The 18,072-nt window shown below is 33.5% G+C and overlaps 1 protein-coding gene across 1 annotated transcript; it reads right to left on the reverse strand.

Moving 5' to 3' along the window:
- Positions 1 to 12,717: 12,717 nt before the first annotated feature.
- Positions 12,718 to 15,501, reverse strand: LOC128210188 (uncharacterized). The gene is made up of 4 exons (XM_052914367.1): positions 15,406 to 15,501; positions 14,913 to 15,057; positions 14,077 to 14,262; positions 12,718 to 13,494 (listed from the first exon to the last, which is right to left on the reverse strand). Exons 1-4 carry the CDS (start codon positions 15,458 to 15,460, stop codon positions 12,984 to 12,986), a joined length of 897 nt encoding a protein of 298 aa, XP_052770327.1. The 5' UTR covers positions 15,461 to 15,501; the 3' UTR covers positions 12,718 to 12,983.
- Between the last annotated feature and the right edge of the window lie 2,571 nt (positions 15,502 to 18,072).

Genomic DNA, 18,072 nt, shown 5'->3' on the forward strand with positions numbered 1-18,072 from the left:
ATGAATTTACTGAAAGACAAGCGTAGCTACCAATCTATTAGAGTGGGAGCTATAATGTTTTTTTCAGCAAATTATTATATATTTTTGATATAATTTTATATTCAGAAATTTAAACATTACTTAACTCTCCGTGACAAATGACTATGTGACTTAATGATATTTGGTATATAGGAATTTGAATGTATGACGATGTATGTATGTACAAGTCATTAATAAAATATTGTTCTGTTCTGTTCTGTTCTGTTCTTAATGAATTTGATGGGTAGTATGTGTACATTGTAAGAATACATGATATCAAACATTAATTTCATCTTATATGTTTTTTACATGAGAAGACCAATTTATTTCGTTATAGGTATTACTGTTATAGTAGTAAAAATACTATTAACTTTGTTTTAAATCAAAATAGAAAAACATGCTACTTTTCAACGGAGCTCCATTTGAATGACTTTGATTTTACACCATGCACCATTTTTCCATTTTTTAATAAAGCATTTGAAAAAAACAACAATAGTTATAACACAAAAGTTGAAAACTGGGATAGCTTAAGAGACCCCAAAATATAAATATTTTCATCATAACAGAATTATGTCTCAACTAATTCTATGGATAGTTATGCAAATAATTTTAAGAATGTCCTGTCTGAATGGACATAATAGACATAATCTCATCGGAGTGGAAAATGACACATAGTACTTTTGGTTTGCTTTGAGATAACAAATCCATCTATTTACAACACGTTTTAAATTGCCTGATAATTCAAGGGGCTGACGATTTACGTATGTTGTGGACCAGGAGAGAAGAAAGTAATAAGACGGGCAAAGTGAAGTTAGGAACTCTTCGGTCTCAAGTATTGATTACCAACTTAAACTGTTGCATAATAAGTGATAAGTGACCAGTTATAGATAATTCAGCTATACTTATTCAGTAAGGATTAATGTGCAAGTGGTATGCTTTCAATATGTGAACAGAGAAGAGTGCATTGATAAACTACGAACTCAAAGGACGTATTTAAATGGAAAAAAAAACAACAAGCTCATTGGACTGTTTAATGACGAACTGTCGTCCGCTTGAGTGGTATGGCGTAGTTATATCGGCGGCAATGCAGGTAGTTATCGTGCAGGTATATAACAAAGAGGAATGCGTTTTTCGCTTTGCAGGGTTTCATTTGGAAATAATAACACTAAATGTCTTACTAATTTTAAATTAGTCAATATATATCGCTTACCTTCCTTTGTTTAACGAGGTAAATTGTGTTTTTGTTTATTTTCACAATGCACATGACTATGTCGACTATTCGAAAATTTAGTAGAGCTATACGACTGACCATAGCGTCGGCGTCACAACTTTGTTGGTTTTTCATGTAAGCACCTTTAAGTCAATATTTAAGCAAGTTCATCATGTATTGCTACTTAATTTATGAAGTTAGATTACACAAGTTTGTATATAATGCAAACTATGAACCTTATTATTCGACTGAAAAAGACTTGTTCAGGCTTTCATGTAAGCAAACAAAGAATAATATCTCAACAAGTACTCTCTGCATTGCACTGAGTCTTTGCACGAAACGTACATTAGTGTCCTTAATTTTCGACTTTCTGATTAAGACTTTGCATGAAACCACATGCAAGTCAATATCTGAACAAATGCATAAAGTTTCGCATTGAAACTTTTACAAGGACTCCTAACTATGCAACCTTCCTAATTATTCTCTTAAGATAACTCTCTCTTGTATTTAATATAAATTTTGCCCCACTACTTTTCGACTAAACCATTCTGGTTAATGTTTAGCATGTAAGCACAATAAGTCAGAAACTACATTATGTACGGCATTGAAACTTTAACAAGGAAGTGTGTTAGCTCTATCTTGCATAAAACATATTTTTCGACTTAGAAATTCTGATTTAGGTAATGCATGTTCTCTGAATGTACTGTGTTCCATGAATGTTCACCGAACATTATTAAATCTTTAAAATTGGAAACGGCGTAAAAGTCGACTGAGCTGTCTCTGTTACAGCTCTTGTGTTGTTTATATCACAGGATGTGAATTGAATGGAAAACCACTTGGAGGACTTTGCACGTACGTCTATATATTTAGTGCCTTGAATTAGTTACGTTTAAGTTGAAACATTGAGACGTTCAAAATGATTTCAGTTATCCATATGGCCACGATCCGATGCACATGTTTGGTTAAGAGTCGATGAGCGTAGCAACAATCAATTTCGAAAATGACGGGTAACTCCTACCCCAAGGACAAGGCGACGGAATGATCTATATTTTGAAATTAATACACTCAATTGTGCTTAACATTACCAGTTGATGTGTACAAATCTAATTCAATTGTAACATTATTTATCACTGTGAATTTAATTTTATGATATCATGCAAATACTGAACAATTAGTCCATCGTTTGTCCATTTTCGTTGCAAAGGTGTGTTTAAAAGAACATTGTACATTTGATAACTTTGCTGCAGTCGTATCTATGGGTTTTCTCACTAGCAAAGCACATCTTTTATAGCGAGTGTGAACTTTGTTTGTGTTTGAAGTGCTTTAATTAAAGAGCCTAACCCAATAATGATAAGGAAAAAATCACGATAACGAGAAATTATTATTCCCATCCTTCTTTAAATTTAATCAAACTTTTAAAGCACATAACAATTATGCATAGAGCACTCCGGAGTTTGTGAATATTGCAAAAACATTAACTACAAACCAGATCGTTTTTGATATAGAGTTTTAATAAATGTTTGCAATCTAAATTTCAATTACCATTGATATAAATTGTATTGTGTTCTAATTTAAAAAAAACAACAACAATATATTATTATCATATATAAATTTATTAAGCATATACTATTGGTAATTAATAGAGAGGTTAATAAACGCTAATTATACAAACTTGTACAAGCACGTGTAATCTACGTAAGTGCTACGTCATCCGGGTGCTGTACTCTTTATAGGCGTGTGCAAATAAAAGGATAAGGGACATTATTAAAATCATTCGGAAAACGTTCTTGAACTCTGGGGCAATCATTTAGCCAATCCTTTAAACGTGAAAAAAGTTGTATTTAATGCAAACGACTTCCAAGGTCACCTGCTACCTTTGGCGGAAGTTATATCCGTCGATACCCGGTCACATTTACTCTTTTGAGTCTGAACAATTGGCACGTGTCTTATATACATTTTATCATTACTAAAGCGTGTAATTAAATTAATAATTAGACACAAACAAGGTCACACAAAAATGGCTGGTCTGATATTATCATTGATTTCTTATTTTTGAAAATGTTGTTCAAAGCTCTATGGTAGCATATAACTGCCGTTAGATTACCTGTTACCGTTCACCAATTGTTTCGTGTTAACCACTTTATTTTCGCGATAATAATCTAGCTATCTAGTTAATATATCGAAACTTTTCCGGTAAGATAATTATCATTAAACTAAAAACTTGCTTGAAAGTGCCCAGAACTGCTACCTGTTACCTGTTTTAGCTGTACAACATTCACAGGTTAACTAGTGGTTTGCGAAATCCACTTAATAAGTAACATAATAACTTTTTCATTAGATAAGATTCGTGTTACCACTCCGATAATACGAGTTTTATTTTTGGTATTATTTATTTATTAGTTGTCAATTATTTTTGTTTCCTTAAACAAAATCAAAGCAGACTCTCAGACCTAAACCAGAAATCCTAACCAGAAGCAGACTAATTGACTGACTGAGTGGCAGTTTGTCAATCTATAGATAAGCGTTTAAAACTTCCAAATAGACCCCAAATTACAATTGACCTTTTAGAAAGCGTTTCGTGATTCCCATTAAAAACTAATGACATCATGTGTTACTTTCAACCTCACATCACAGTATTGAAAAGATATTACTGGCGATCTTCACGAAAGGGGAGATGTCAACCAATGGTTTAAGTGACGTAAATTTGAGCTAGGCTAAGCCCTTTTGACTTTTTAACAATGTAATTGTACTCTTTTCTCCATTAAGGGTTGACATGGGTCGAGGTTTTTGATATTCGATAGTTCCAAGTACAACATGAGTTTAGCAAAAGGCAGGACCTAATTGATAATTCAATTCTTCATCTATTCTCAGAATATCCGATTGACATCTGCCGGTTACAGTAATGAAGCTCTTATGAAAATAATTGCGATTGCATGTTGACCTGTTGGTAGCTAGATATAGATGAAACAATATTGGTGAGAGGCCATAGTGTTACTCATGGAACCCCAGTAAATTTGTATATTTTTATAGAACAGTACATGTAAGGCATAACGTCAAACATGTACCATACGTAATACTTGTCAATCACCAAGTAAAATATATTAAAGGCCAGAATAAATACATTTTGTTCGATTTTATGCATTTATTTTCTACCATAGAAGAAAGAAGAAGAAGAAGAAAAAGTAAGCTTTTTCTGTGAATAAAACAAACAATACATATTTCACAAAGGCCAAGAACTTCGTTGTCCAATTCATGGAATATGTAACGGCTTATGTATACAGTTAATTCGAATAGGTAAGTTATAAAACAAATATAAATATCAAATATTAGCATTTTTTCCAAAACACAATAAATATATCAGGTAAACATACATATATTTGCTGTTTATCTTTTATGAACGGTATAACCTACGCACACTACCTTGATGTTTGATAATTTGATACTTAATTTAAACAAGTAAACGTTACAATAATAATTAAATGACGGCATAGCATAAACTTTAGGTAGATACTACCAAAATTGAAAAGAAAGAAAATATGAATATTTATTGTTTTTGACATGATCAGATAAGTGTGTTAGTTATTCTGCAATGTCATTACAAACACAATATTGAACTATATTTCATATTTAATTTATATTTGTAATATGTCTGAATTTAGCTGAATTAGAAAAAAATCAATATCTAAATAACAAAATTTTGATAGAATTTCTATTTCTGTAGTTCTGAAATCTAAGCTTTGGGGTAATCAGCCGCCTCTTCTAAATGCATTAATTATTGTCTTATCTGTTTTAGCTATATTCGAAATAACCTCATCTTCATAGTCATTTAGAGACATAGAAAATATAAAACGGCTTAAGCATTCACTTTGACGAGAAAAAATTACACATATTAACACTTTCAAGAATGTTTGCACTTTTTTTACGCCCTGGAAGTAACAAAATTGATCAGTATAATATCGTGTTTAAATTAAGTATATTTCTTAGGTAGGGCCTATCAAGTAAGGTCCTATCCTAATTTAATGACGCATCTTCAATTTGATTTACATTTTGAAAAACGACTCACGTACTTTATACCGTCTAAGATGCATTCATAAGAAGAAATATGTTAATTTACGCCATCGTAAATCATTACGACATTAAGATCGATTTAAAATGAAACCAATCATCCTTGAATACATTTGAAACATCTCACGGTCAAAAACTGACGGAATTCGGCATTAAATGCTAGATAAATGAAGGGATTGATGATACTATTGAGATACACGAAGTATTGGACAACATATATCCCAAACGTAAACTCTGATCTGTTCGAGTGATAGACTGTTCTCAGTACAAAAAATGGGAAATAACATATAAGAAAGAAACCTGTAACTGTCATAACCATCGACACTACGCGTTTCTTTTTAGCGCTTATGGTGGTTATGTTTGCGTGGTCTGTTTTCTTTTCTGATTGCGGCTTCTTTTCTGTCACTAGTTTCCATTGGCAAATTCGATCATTTGCTAGATGTACATCTACAGCTGTTCGAGATTGAAATTCGGCGATGGTATTTTCGGTGTCTGTATTCACTGTTGTTATATTCTCAGTATTACTCATTTCATTAATTACTGTTTCTGGATAAACATCAACAGCTGTTCGAGATTGAACTTCGTCGATGACATTTTCGGTGTCTGTATTCATTGTTGTTATATTCTCAGTGTTACTCATTTCATTAATTACTTTTTCTTGATGTACATCTATAGCTGTTCGAGATTGAACTTCGTCGATGATTTTTCCGGTGTCTGTATTCACTGCTGTTATATTCTCAGTGTTACTCATTTCATTAATTACTTTTTCTTGATGTACATCTATAGCTGTTCGAGATTGAACTTCGGCGATGATATTTTCGGTGTCTGTATTCACGGTTGTTATATCCTCAGTGTTACTCATTTCATTAATTACAGTTTCCGGATAAACATCAACAGCTGTTCGAGATTGAACTGCGGCGATGGTATTTTCGGTGTCGGTATTCATTGTTGTTATATTCTCTGAGTCAGTGTTACTCATTTCATTAATTACTGTTTCTTGATGTACAACTACAGCCGTTCGAGATTGAACTTCGTCGATGATGTTTTTGGTATCTGTATTCACTGTTGTGATATTCACAGTGTTACTCATTTCATTAATTACAGTTTCATGTTTAGTGTAAATACCTTTTGGCTTATGTGTGTCAATCTCTTGTTTCATAAGCGTCTTCTTTAGATTTGTTTGTTTCTTTATTTTAAATAGAACCCTAGAATAACATACAGCAATGATAATGAATTCTACTATTATGATAAAAAACTCACCAGATCTGAAAACTGTGTCCACAGTTGCTAACGTTTCATTTACTCTACAAGTGTATCTCAACACAAAGGTTGAATTTCCTCTCTCATCCTTTATCTCGTAGTTATCCAACATGATAAGTTGGCGCATTGACCAAAGGCCACAAACAAATCCACCGCATATGCTGATAATCTTTGCAGATTTAATATTAATTTGCCATCGGTATGGGGCCAATATCATTCTGTATCTGTCTATAGCAATAATTGTCAATACAAATACTGAGAAGGAAACCACCCATACGGTAAAGAAAATTGTCAGCTTGCACGACACAGAAAACATGATCAGAAACATCATGACACAAACACAAAAATCTGCCGCAACGTGTATACCAATTAAACAAAATGTTGATGTCCGCCTGCATTTGAAAATAAAGAAAATGAAAGCCGATGCGTTTCCAATTAGTCCAAAGGATCCTAAGATACACATAATGATGCCCATCACATGTAATGGCAACATTTTCATTGCTTAAAAATTGCCAATTTATTTTATAAATCACCTTTTATTTCACTTCATCCTTTTACAGTTTTAATTTTTCAATCACGATTTCTTTAAAAGTAACTGCAATCACTCGCTATTATTCCAAAATGAAGAATCACTTACTAATTTATTCAAGTATACTTGATGCACTTACTTCCTAAGGCCAAAAAAATAATACCTGTGTTTCCCGTTACATAGCGGAAAAAAATAGGGTCGGTCGGTCGGTCGGATTTTTTTTTTTTTTTTTTTACAGTTTCCATATCATGCAATTTTCTGTTATATCAGATATATTATGTTATATCTAAGCGTTTCCTTATTTACTGTTTAATGTCTAAAAACATTTCCTTACCTTCGACTACCGTATTTTCCCGCCATTTTTGCCCATGAAATCGGGTGTTTTTTGTATACAATACTCGTTTATAAGTCGTGATCGGTTTTAAGGGAAAATCCAGCACTTCATTTTTTTCAAATCTGTGATAATATTCGAGCCAAACAGTCAATTATCAACTAAATGTGTTTATTTGCTGAGGAAAATCGCCGATTTTCTTGTCAACAGTGAGCTCCTTAAACTAGGCCTTCAAGTGGAGGTAGGTTAATAACAGAACAAGTAAACGCGGATATTGATTTATTGTACGTATCTTATTTTCGTACAATCAAAGTTTCATTAATATTTATAATGAATTCAAACATTTCGGTCATTGTTTTAAGATTCCAAGACGACGATTAATGATTATTATATTTTCGATCGTATGGTATTTTCTTAACAGCCTAGGCGAAATCCTGGCATTCAAATGCGAGCATACGGTATCCGACTGACCGAATTAAATAAAACCATAGCCATGCGCCTTTGATCTTGTCACCGCTCGTGCTCTGACGTCACAAATTGTACATTCTGATCTGCAGCCGACACATTCCAATAATTGTGCTGTTAAAAAGTTTTTGTTTGGATTTCAACTGATGGGACTTTAATTATGCGAAATAAATAACCATTGATAACTGCGGATAAATTAATGTAACGATTAATGAAATGTGTTTGGAACCTGGCAGTTAGCCTGCATGAATTCGCAAAGCCTAATCGTTAAACAGTAAGTTTTATTTTGGACATGGATATAGATAAATAACACGGCGAACTATAATTCAAAATATTTTCATTATAAAGACAGCAAAATATGTCTCCTGTGATCAACCACGTGTTTGGACCGAAAACATGCGTTTGCCAATTTCAAGATATCGGACAGGCTTCGCCGCCCTCCGCCATTTTGTTTTCCCGTCTCGGTAATACATAATCAGGAATGAAAGTTTATTCCCCGATGACATTGAAAGACAAACAACGAAAATAATGATGATATATTTAAGTATATATAAATTTTTGCGATATATTTTTTTTATTATTATTTTTACTTTTATGTCTTTAAAAAGATTAGGGTCGGCTAGGAAAAAATAGGGTCGGTCAGGTTACCGGAAACACAGGTTGTTGTTTTTTGGCCTAAACAATATCCTGTATGTAGTAGTATACTGATTCAGAGTAACATCATATACATATATCCGTGTTAGTTAAAAGATGCCTAAAGTTACTAGGCTCAAGTATTTGAAATATTTCACAGGTCCAGTTATTTAAAATGGAAGAGTAAGAAGTCCATTTAGTTTGCAAAATCGTTAATGTCATTATAACCATGTTAGGCGCTGTATTTAGAATTATAATATATATCAACATACGGTACTAGATTGAAAATCAGGACTATCCTCTATTTGATGATTTCCTTCTATGGCATCAAACGTACAGGATACACGCAATACGCGTACTCAATAGCAAATATGATCAACAAAGTATCCATAAAATGTCAAGAGAAGGAAAATTAAACACATTTGAAATCTGAGAGGTATTCAGTGGATCGACTTGGGGTTAGGGAGGGAAAGTGGGTATGTGTGTGTGTGTGTGGGTTGGGTGTGGTGGGTGCGTAAACATATTGTCAAATACTATCCTTCATAATTCTCCTACAATTTACAACAAGGCGATTACCATTGCATTATTAAATCAGTGTACTTACCCGTTTTTCATTGCTTATCTATTTGAAGTTCAATGTTTACATATGCGTCAATGTATTTCCTCGCAGTTAATAGCAGTCATTTTATCAATCACATAGCCTGAAACTAGATGTAAAGGGCACGTGCTAATGTCAAAGCATGTATATATTAACTGGATGCCACTTCCTGTTAATCTATTGATAGATGTCAGCCATTGAAGAAACCGGGTCATGCTCGATTTCATCAGACTTGTTTGACAAAACGTACGATGTTGAAAATAGTACTTGAAATTGACTTCCGAGAATAAAGGAATACCACTAGCTAATCCAGGAGGGGGTGGGGTGTCACAAAATGCGGCTTGAACCCTTCCCCTTATATTGTTCAAGTGTGCTTTTCAGTCAATATGGTAGAGTAAATGAATAAATTATCATAGAGTACACAATGTTGTTTAAAATTATTCTTAAGGAGGTCCCTAAAGAAAGAAAAACAAAGGCGCACGTCCTAGTTGAATCCCCTTGTTGCTCCCTCTCTTACATCTAGTCCCGAATACTCCCATGTATACTATCTTCGAAATAATAAGTTAAAAGTAATCTGCATAGTATGCATTTAGAAATGGCATGGCTATGGTGTCAAATTTTAATTTCACTATTTCATGCTCAACCAAAACCTTTTAACGATATTAAAAATATGTTTGCAATCGTTCACAATGAAACGTTTGCATGCAGAATAGTTCAAGCCCGGAAATCCGTATGTGTTTTTTTCCCAATATTTACGTCACGTGACACCGGTACAAACAAAGTCAATCGATAGCGCCAAATTTAAACGCTGTTTTTAGCAAAGCAATCGTAATTTAAGAGTAAATAAACACAACATGGTTACAAAACGCTGCAGTTGGGGAACTTGCAAAAGTGATAGTCGGTATAAAGACAAGCCACACATGAAAGACGTTTATTTTAAGCCATTTCCTAAACCAACAAAGAGCCACGACCGTTGTAAACAGTGGATCAAAAATTGTGGCAGGCCACATTAGGATCTATCGGTTGAGAAAATTGGAAAACATCATTTCGTATGCTCGAAGGTTTGTTTGTAATGTCCTGATGTAAGACTAAATATTAGTTAAATGAAGAATTCGTATCGGAAGTGCAGTTTGCAAGCCTATATTATTGACAGTGGTTGCTTGATATTACTTTTTATGAGTATTAACTCTATAAGACCAGCACACTGTCGTTAATTTTATTTGTCAATGTATTTTGGTAAAATACTTTGTAGCTGATACAACAATGAGTTTATTTATTTTCAGCACTTCCTTGAGGGAGCCATAGATCCAATACCTGCCACCTACCCCACCCACACCTCAACACCCATTGCCACTTCAAGTCGCAAACGACCTTCAGAGAGGAGAACACCTCAACAGCAGTCGAAAAAGTCTAAATTAACATATTCAAACCGTGATAATTTTAGCACTGATAACAGCAGACATGAAAATATCTTTCCATGCAATTTAAACCTACCTGTGTTTCAGGATATCATTCAGTGTGAAAATAGCCCAGATGTTAAAATAGAGAGTATTAGTAGCACAAAAGACTTTGGAACACAGACATCTGATAACACATCGGTTGACTTTATTCACTATATTCTAAAAACCAATGCTACATGTTTTCAATATACTGGTTTCCCAACAGTAGCTCTTCTTCACTGGCTTTTTGACTGGATATTGCCTGCAGATCAAAATACTAAGCTTTGGGATGGTAAATACAAGAACACTCCACCTTCCAACCAAACCCGAGGGAGAAAAAGAACATCACAATCATTATTTATAGAAATATTACTCTGTTTAGTTAAAATTCGAATGGGATTTGGAAACAAACACTTGTCATACCTGTGTGGTGTATCTAATAGTCATGTCAGTAGAATTTTCATCTCTTGGACCAATTTGTTACACCAGTGTTTAAAGGCTTTAACTATATGGCCTTCAAAAGAAATAGTCAAAGTAAACTTACCCCAATCATTTGCTAGATGTCCAAGAACACGTGCAATTATTGATTTTACTGAGTATTTTGAACAAAAGCCATTGAGACCAGCTGCTCAAAAGGCAACATTGTCAAATTATAAGCATTCAAATACATTCAAACAATTAATTGGTATATCTCCATCTGGGGCTATTACATTTATATCTAACATTTACCCTGGTTCTATAAGTGATGCCAAAATTGTACAAGTTTCAGGATTTATAGACAATATTGAAGAAGGCGATGATATAATGGCTGATCGTGGTTTTAATATAAGGCACTTGTTACTTCCAAAGAAAGCTACACTAAATATACCGGCATTTACACATGGAAAATGCCTCAGCTGTAAAGCAATTAAACGTTCAAGATCTATTGCCTCTGTTAGAATTCATGTTGAAAGAGCTTTCCGAAGAATGAAGACCTTTAAAATTTTGTCAGGCATAATTCCATTGAAGTTTCGATTTCTGTTGAGGCAAATTACAACAATTGTTGCAGTTGTTAGCAACTTACAGCCATGTCTCGCCTAAAGCATATGCCACATTCTCTTTTTTGCCAAATAGGTTTATGAGTATACATTCTTTTTATGTATAAAAATTAAGCATTTTTATGTACATGTGTTCTTATGTCAGGGAATAATGTATACTTTTGTATAAAACCAAAACCCAAAGTGGAAGTATGAAATCAATATGTATGTACAATACTTATATTTGGTAATAAATGTGTGATTACATTCTTGAACCTGAATTTTGAATTTCCACTCGAGCATTAAAACCTACATCTTGTAGGTAACGTTGGGTACAAGTACACAAAAACAACTGGATTAATTACTCCCTCATTTAATAACTTGCTTTTTTATCATATCAGAAGATAGATGGACTATACAACAGATGCAAACATCGAACAATGTTTAATGGTATTTATACATCAATTATGGTACAAAAGCTCATGCAGAGAGACTTGTATGTTTCAATATGAATATGTTATTCAATAACACATTAATACAAATTTGAATTTTGTTCATTTAAAGAATGCTCGAATTGTATTTGAAATATAAAACAAAACAATATTTAACAATAACTTTGCCAGTGTGTAACATTTGTCATAAAAAGCAGGTCAGCATATTGCAATATTGTGATTGTTTTCCTTGGACCATACTATTGAATATTGTAGATATATTACCTTTCATGGTTTTCATGTTTGAATATCAGGAAAGCAATATACTTGGTGTACAAATTATACCAAAATAATGGTATCACAAGGCATCAATATCAAATGGATGGAAAAATACAGGAATGCCATTTGTGCACCATATACCTTAAAGATATAAATTGATCTCACAAGAGCAACAATTCTTTTTACATATGTTCTAAATAACAGTTGTAATAAAACTGTTATGCTGTCTACATGAGATGAACACAGACAAGGCATTAGTCCTTCAATTTGTACAGCATATGTTTTTCAAAAGTGGAAAGTATGCATCAGTGTAAAACTTAAACAATTTATTTTTAGAATTGTTCCAAAATGACTCGTAAAAGTCAACTGTTATGGAACAAATGCCTTTGTGTGTGTACCCAACCAACACACATTTTGTAAGGCCAGTTACTCCCATTTGTCCTTGTACTTGGTCAAAATATGTATGTGAACGCCTCAATGTTAAATTATTGTTTTCATCTTCAACACAGACATTTGAAAGTTTCAAGGCATTTTTAGGGTGAAAACACTTATATTTATTTATACATACACTTTATTTCAATCAAAAATTTCCCACATATTTTGCAATCAACTATTCCATCTGGTGAACAAGCTAAAATTGGGTCTTCATTAGAAACAACTAGCCCAGGAACTTTTACAGAACAATGTTTATGTTTAAACCTATGTGTCTTTATAAAAATGTCACGGGCTTTATTTTCAAATCGCTGCCCAAATAATATGGAGTCTGGAATAGAGTTTTCTGCAAACACTGATTTTTTTGTAACGCAATTGCTGTTCGATTTAAATCAGTTGAATGTGTAATTTTATGAAAATTGGATGCAGTTAATAGTCCTTTTCTCATCCGATGCCAGTTATTATTTTTTGATTGACCTCTTGTTAATTGTTCAATTTGCTCACATTCATTCTCTGAATAAGTAAGATAATAATACATAAATATATTAGAACAGTTACAAGATAAATTTTCACATATATGTTCCTTCATAAATTGTTCAGCTCTTTCCATTGGTGTTTTGACGCTCAGAGGTGATGAAGTACAATTCTTTTTATATGAGCAGTCATACATGGCACGTAATCCGCAGGCTGTTGGTTGAAGAGTTTTCACCTTTTCAAGGAAATCGTTAGGATCTGGCACTGGATACTCATCAGACAATGGCGAATACAGTGGCATTGCTGTCTGTGTGCTGCAAACAGGAAACAAAAACCTTAACTGTAGGCAAGTAAGAAAAGGCCAGAGTATGAAATGTTAAGGTTATTGTCTTAAGATGGGGCTTGTTGGCAGTTTATTTTCATCTTTTAAAATACATCTATTTATACATATATAAATATATATATAACTTATTGATTGGGTTTCAGACAGGGGTGAGGGATGTTAATCTAATATTTTATAGCCTTTAATATTTCATTAAAACATGTTACAAAAATCACAGTACATCAGTTTCCAGTTAATAGGGTTTTTTTTTTGCATTTTTTGGTACATGTAGTATCATGCAGGTAATTTTGGGTTAATATAAGTATTAGAAAAAATAATTTATGTGCACACATGTTTATCAAGAAACATACAATGCAGGAGAAATTATTTTTTCCAATTCTTATATTAACTCAAAATAGGTACTTAGCCTGTGCTCATCACTAATACAGACACAGCCTGGTTATTTTTAAAAAAACATTTAGTTCACCTATTACCTCTGACTCAATTTCATATGGTGGGTGCTAAATATAGAACTTATCTTAAAGTAAATTAACTAAAGACAAATGAAATATACCTGGGCTCCACCATAATTGAAGTCTCAAGTTGTGAGGCAGGAATAGGTTTGCCTAGTTGATCGGCCTGAGAAGCACGCCGAACCCACATACATGGCCCTGAAGTACAGCTGGTCCTCTTGAAGTCTTGTACAAAGTCAAGGACTTCGAAGAGGGTTGCCACAACATGTCGACAGCATCCATCAATGCTATCAAAAAGCAATGGTATTAAGATGAGCAGCCACAAAACATCCATGCCTAAACAAACTTGTGGATGAATATGTGGTATCAAATTATATCTTATAATTTGGAATGGGTTTATATAAGAGTATCAATAAGTAAGCTATGATAAAATATGATCTAAAATAACAAATTAAATATTAGATTATATCTATGGATGTTTTTTGTATAACTCAAGTTCATGGTACTGAACTGTTATACAGATCAGAGAATACAAGTTATCCAGGGCCGGTTATCTAAGTTGGTAGATAAATTTTTTGTGCACATGATGTCCTGGGTTCAATCTCCAGACGGGCTTCAAACTTTTCTGAGTATGTGAGAAATTGTGTCCAACAAGGGACCGTGACCAGTACCCTGCATGTCAGTGAGACTGCACTGCAGTTTAACAAATATAGCCAGTGGATATATGGTCCAGCAAGTTAGAGGGAATCTATGTCTCAGTTCTATTAATTGAATATATCAGTTATCCAGGGCTGATTAGCTCAGTTGGTAGAGCATACAACTTCCAAGAACAGGTCCCTGGTCCGATTCCCAGGACAGGCCACATACTTTTCTGCATAGATCTGTGACAAGTATTAAACATGAAGTGTAGTTAAGGAATAGTAAATTAGACCATTACCCTCCTTTGCAACTGCAATAAGCAGAATGAATGGATCCCTCGTCACTGTTCTTCATCATGATCCAACAGCTGTAGTAGCCTCTCTTGGATACTGGATCTTTATCATTCGTCCGCGGTTTCACATTGGCTTTCACAGCAACAAAGGCTGCAACAAAGAATAAAACATACATTTTATGCATCATAATTCAATATGCTGCTGAATTGTTTTTACTTGCAATGATAGCATAACAATTAATTAAGCGTCTGATAAAACAATTGAAAAATAACCTTTCCTGTTAAACTTCATGATATAAATTTATATGCACACATGAAATTTGTGTGCTATTTAAAACATTATATGTTTCAAAATGGTGGTAAATGTACATGCATAATGACAAGATTTTTATCATCATCATCATCATCATCATCATCATCATCATCATCATCATCATCGTCATCGTCATCATAATCAAATTATAGTATTTAAAACAACTACATACTGACAGAGTCTTACCAGTATTGGGATATGGCACCGTCTCAATACCTCGTGTATAGCCATCTCGGAACATAGAATATCCCTCAAGCTGGTGATATGCCCTTAGGGAGGCGTGATCATACTTATTGAAAGTTATTAAGTAATTGTAGATGTCAAAAATTGACAGAACTGGCACGATAGACAGATCGCTAGTCCCAGACAGCCGTTGTGGAGACACAAGGCACATGTCACTCAGCATCAGCTTCTGACAGACGACTTCAGGCCGATCTTCTAATAATCCGTCGGGATCAACCTCAATCCTCAGCTCTTCTGCCAAACGACAGAGTTCTACTAACGCAGGTTTCCTAGAATCACTAAATGTGACACCCCTTTCTCTCAAATAACGCTCTAAGTCGGCAACAGAACGGCTACGAAACAGAACAGTACTCATTTTGATAAATGCAAATGGGGGTTGTATTTGTACCGGCATCACGTGACCAAATTATTGGAAAAAACCCAAGTGAGTCATTTCCGGGTCACGACTATTGAGAAGACATTCCAATCATTATGTCAAATTCACAATTATTATTATTTTTTTTTTATAATTATTATAATTATTATTATTATTTTTATTATTTTTATTATTATTATTTTTATTATTATTTATTGGTGAGTAAGGTACTTTAAATCTGTTAGTTTGAAGCAACATGGACATTGCTTCATAATTTCTGATCAAGTTATCAGAAATGGCCCTTGCCGTGAGCCTGTTTCTCATATAAGCGACTGTGCTGCCTCTTGGCCCCTCTGTGTAACTATATACCAAAAGACTTAAATTTATCCCTGCGTGATTTGTCAGAAAGGTACGGTATTCGACATTAATTACAAGATATAAAAACGGGTTGATACCATTATCTAAGAACGATAAATTGTGGACGACTTGAATCTTTACAGCCAGTTAAAACTCCCTTAGTAGCAAAGAAGTCTTATTCATGTAAACTAGGTTTTATTGTGGTTATGTTTGGTGTCGTCTTATTTTTTTTCCAAGTGGTCTTATTGATCAAGTGTTGATAATTATTGAGACAAATGTGCGGCTGAGAGTAAAAACCTGGTTGAGAACCCCGGCGAACTGCTTTCCGCAAGGCGGTAACCCAAGCAAATATTAATAAAGGTTTGTTGATGTCTTTCTTTGCTTTCAACTGACGTCATGTGTTTCTCGTTCGGTGCTGTTAGACCTTAGCCTTGTACTTCTTAACAGCCCCATGGTTAAATATATAGACACCTGTAGTTTCCATTTTATCAGAATATGTTTTCAATTTTTGTTTTCGCTATTTCCGTCATACAATACTTAGCTCCTACCGCATGTAAGTAAAACTCAATTGCATTCATATAAATGTTTACAACAGTTTATACTAATCAGCATGATAAATACCCAAAAACCAACGTGGACACCTTCTGAAAGTACACAACACATTGAGCCTGAGCTTGCGGCTAGAATCTTGAATTAGTTTGACTACGTCAATTAAAAGTATATATTATTAAAGAAAAGGTTGCCTGCATGCCAAATGAGGAATATGTGTATCAAAAATTGTGTGTTTTTCGAATCCCAGACCATAACGGTATTTATCATTTAATGATGAACAAGAGTATGGCCATAGCCTGTTGCGTATTAAAAACTCATGAAAATGTGTAAGATAGTGATATCCTTCTGCTTTTTGCAATCTATGTGTTAATATTGTCGTTAAAATGATGCTTTCAAGAAATAGGGCTACACAATAAGTCCTAGCGTAAGAAGTGTGTTTTTATGAAGTTTTCAGGTGAAAACTCAAAGATGGTTTTCATTTTATGTCTCGTTGGACATCTTTCAAACAATACTATACAGTATAAAGGAGTGAATACTGCACAACATACATGCACACTCAGTATATCGCTACTCAAACTCACTACGATAGCAAGCATGAGTAGAAGGAAAAAAAACACTTAGAAAATCTTGTAATATTCGTTTGTAAATCAAATAAATAATATTTCCTAATTTATTGTGCATATCAGGTATTGTGTCTTGCAGGTGTACTTAAACTTGTGTGTTGTTTTAAAAAGCCTTCTCCGTTTTTATAAAAAAACAAAGAGATTCAATGATAAAATGTTGATCAAGACAGACATAGGAATGTTATTGTACATTGTGTTGGCTTGCAATTATTCGTCTCGAGTATACTTCGTATAATTAAACATGTACGAGGGCTATTAAAAATACTAAGATATAAAGTTTTTGACCTCGTCTCATAATATTTGTTGATTCTGTTGGTCAAGATATACTTAAAAGATACTGTTGGAAATATAGAATATTTGACGTTTTGGAATTTCGATGACTGTTTTAACAATAAAAGGCTAACAAGGAACACACGGTGTACAATGGGATGCACGAAAATATTTGTGTGTGTATTGATTAAATTAAACATTTATTCACGAGAAACAAACCTTTTGACAAAATGAACAATTTAGAAAAAGAACTTAAGAGAGTTGTATGCATTAAATATCTGTTTAACCATGTGTCACATATGAATAAGCTTTTATTTAAATTAACATTGTTTCCCAGTTGCATCAAGAAAAACATTTTCTTTAAGGAGTATCATATTATAACACGTATTTCGTGGATATATTTCATGATGAAATATACAATAATATCTGCCATTGCCAAGTATATTTTTACTC

This window comes from Mya arenaria, chromosome 12 (assembly GCF_026914265.1).
Source record: "Mya arenaria isolate MELC-2E11 chromosome 12, ASM2691426v1".
Lineage (NCBI taxonomy): Eukaryota > Metazoa > Mollusca > Bivalvia > Myida > Myidae > Mya > Mya arenaria.

Coding starts and splice junctions, on each gene's coding strand:
- LOC128210188 (XM_052914367.1), bottom strand. CDS start 15,460: ATGTTCCGAGATGGCTATACACGAGGTATTGAGACGGTGCCATATCCC. Junction 14,263..14,912: donor TATTGCAGTTGCAAAGGAGG/GTAATGGTCTAA, acceptor GCTTTTTGATAG/CATTGATGGATGCTGTCGAC. Junction 13,495..14,076: donor TCAATTATGGTGGAGCCCAG/GTATATTTCATT, acceptor TCCTGTTTGCAG/CACACAGACAGCAATGCCAC.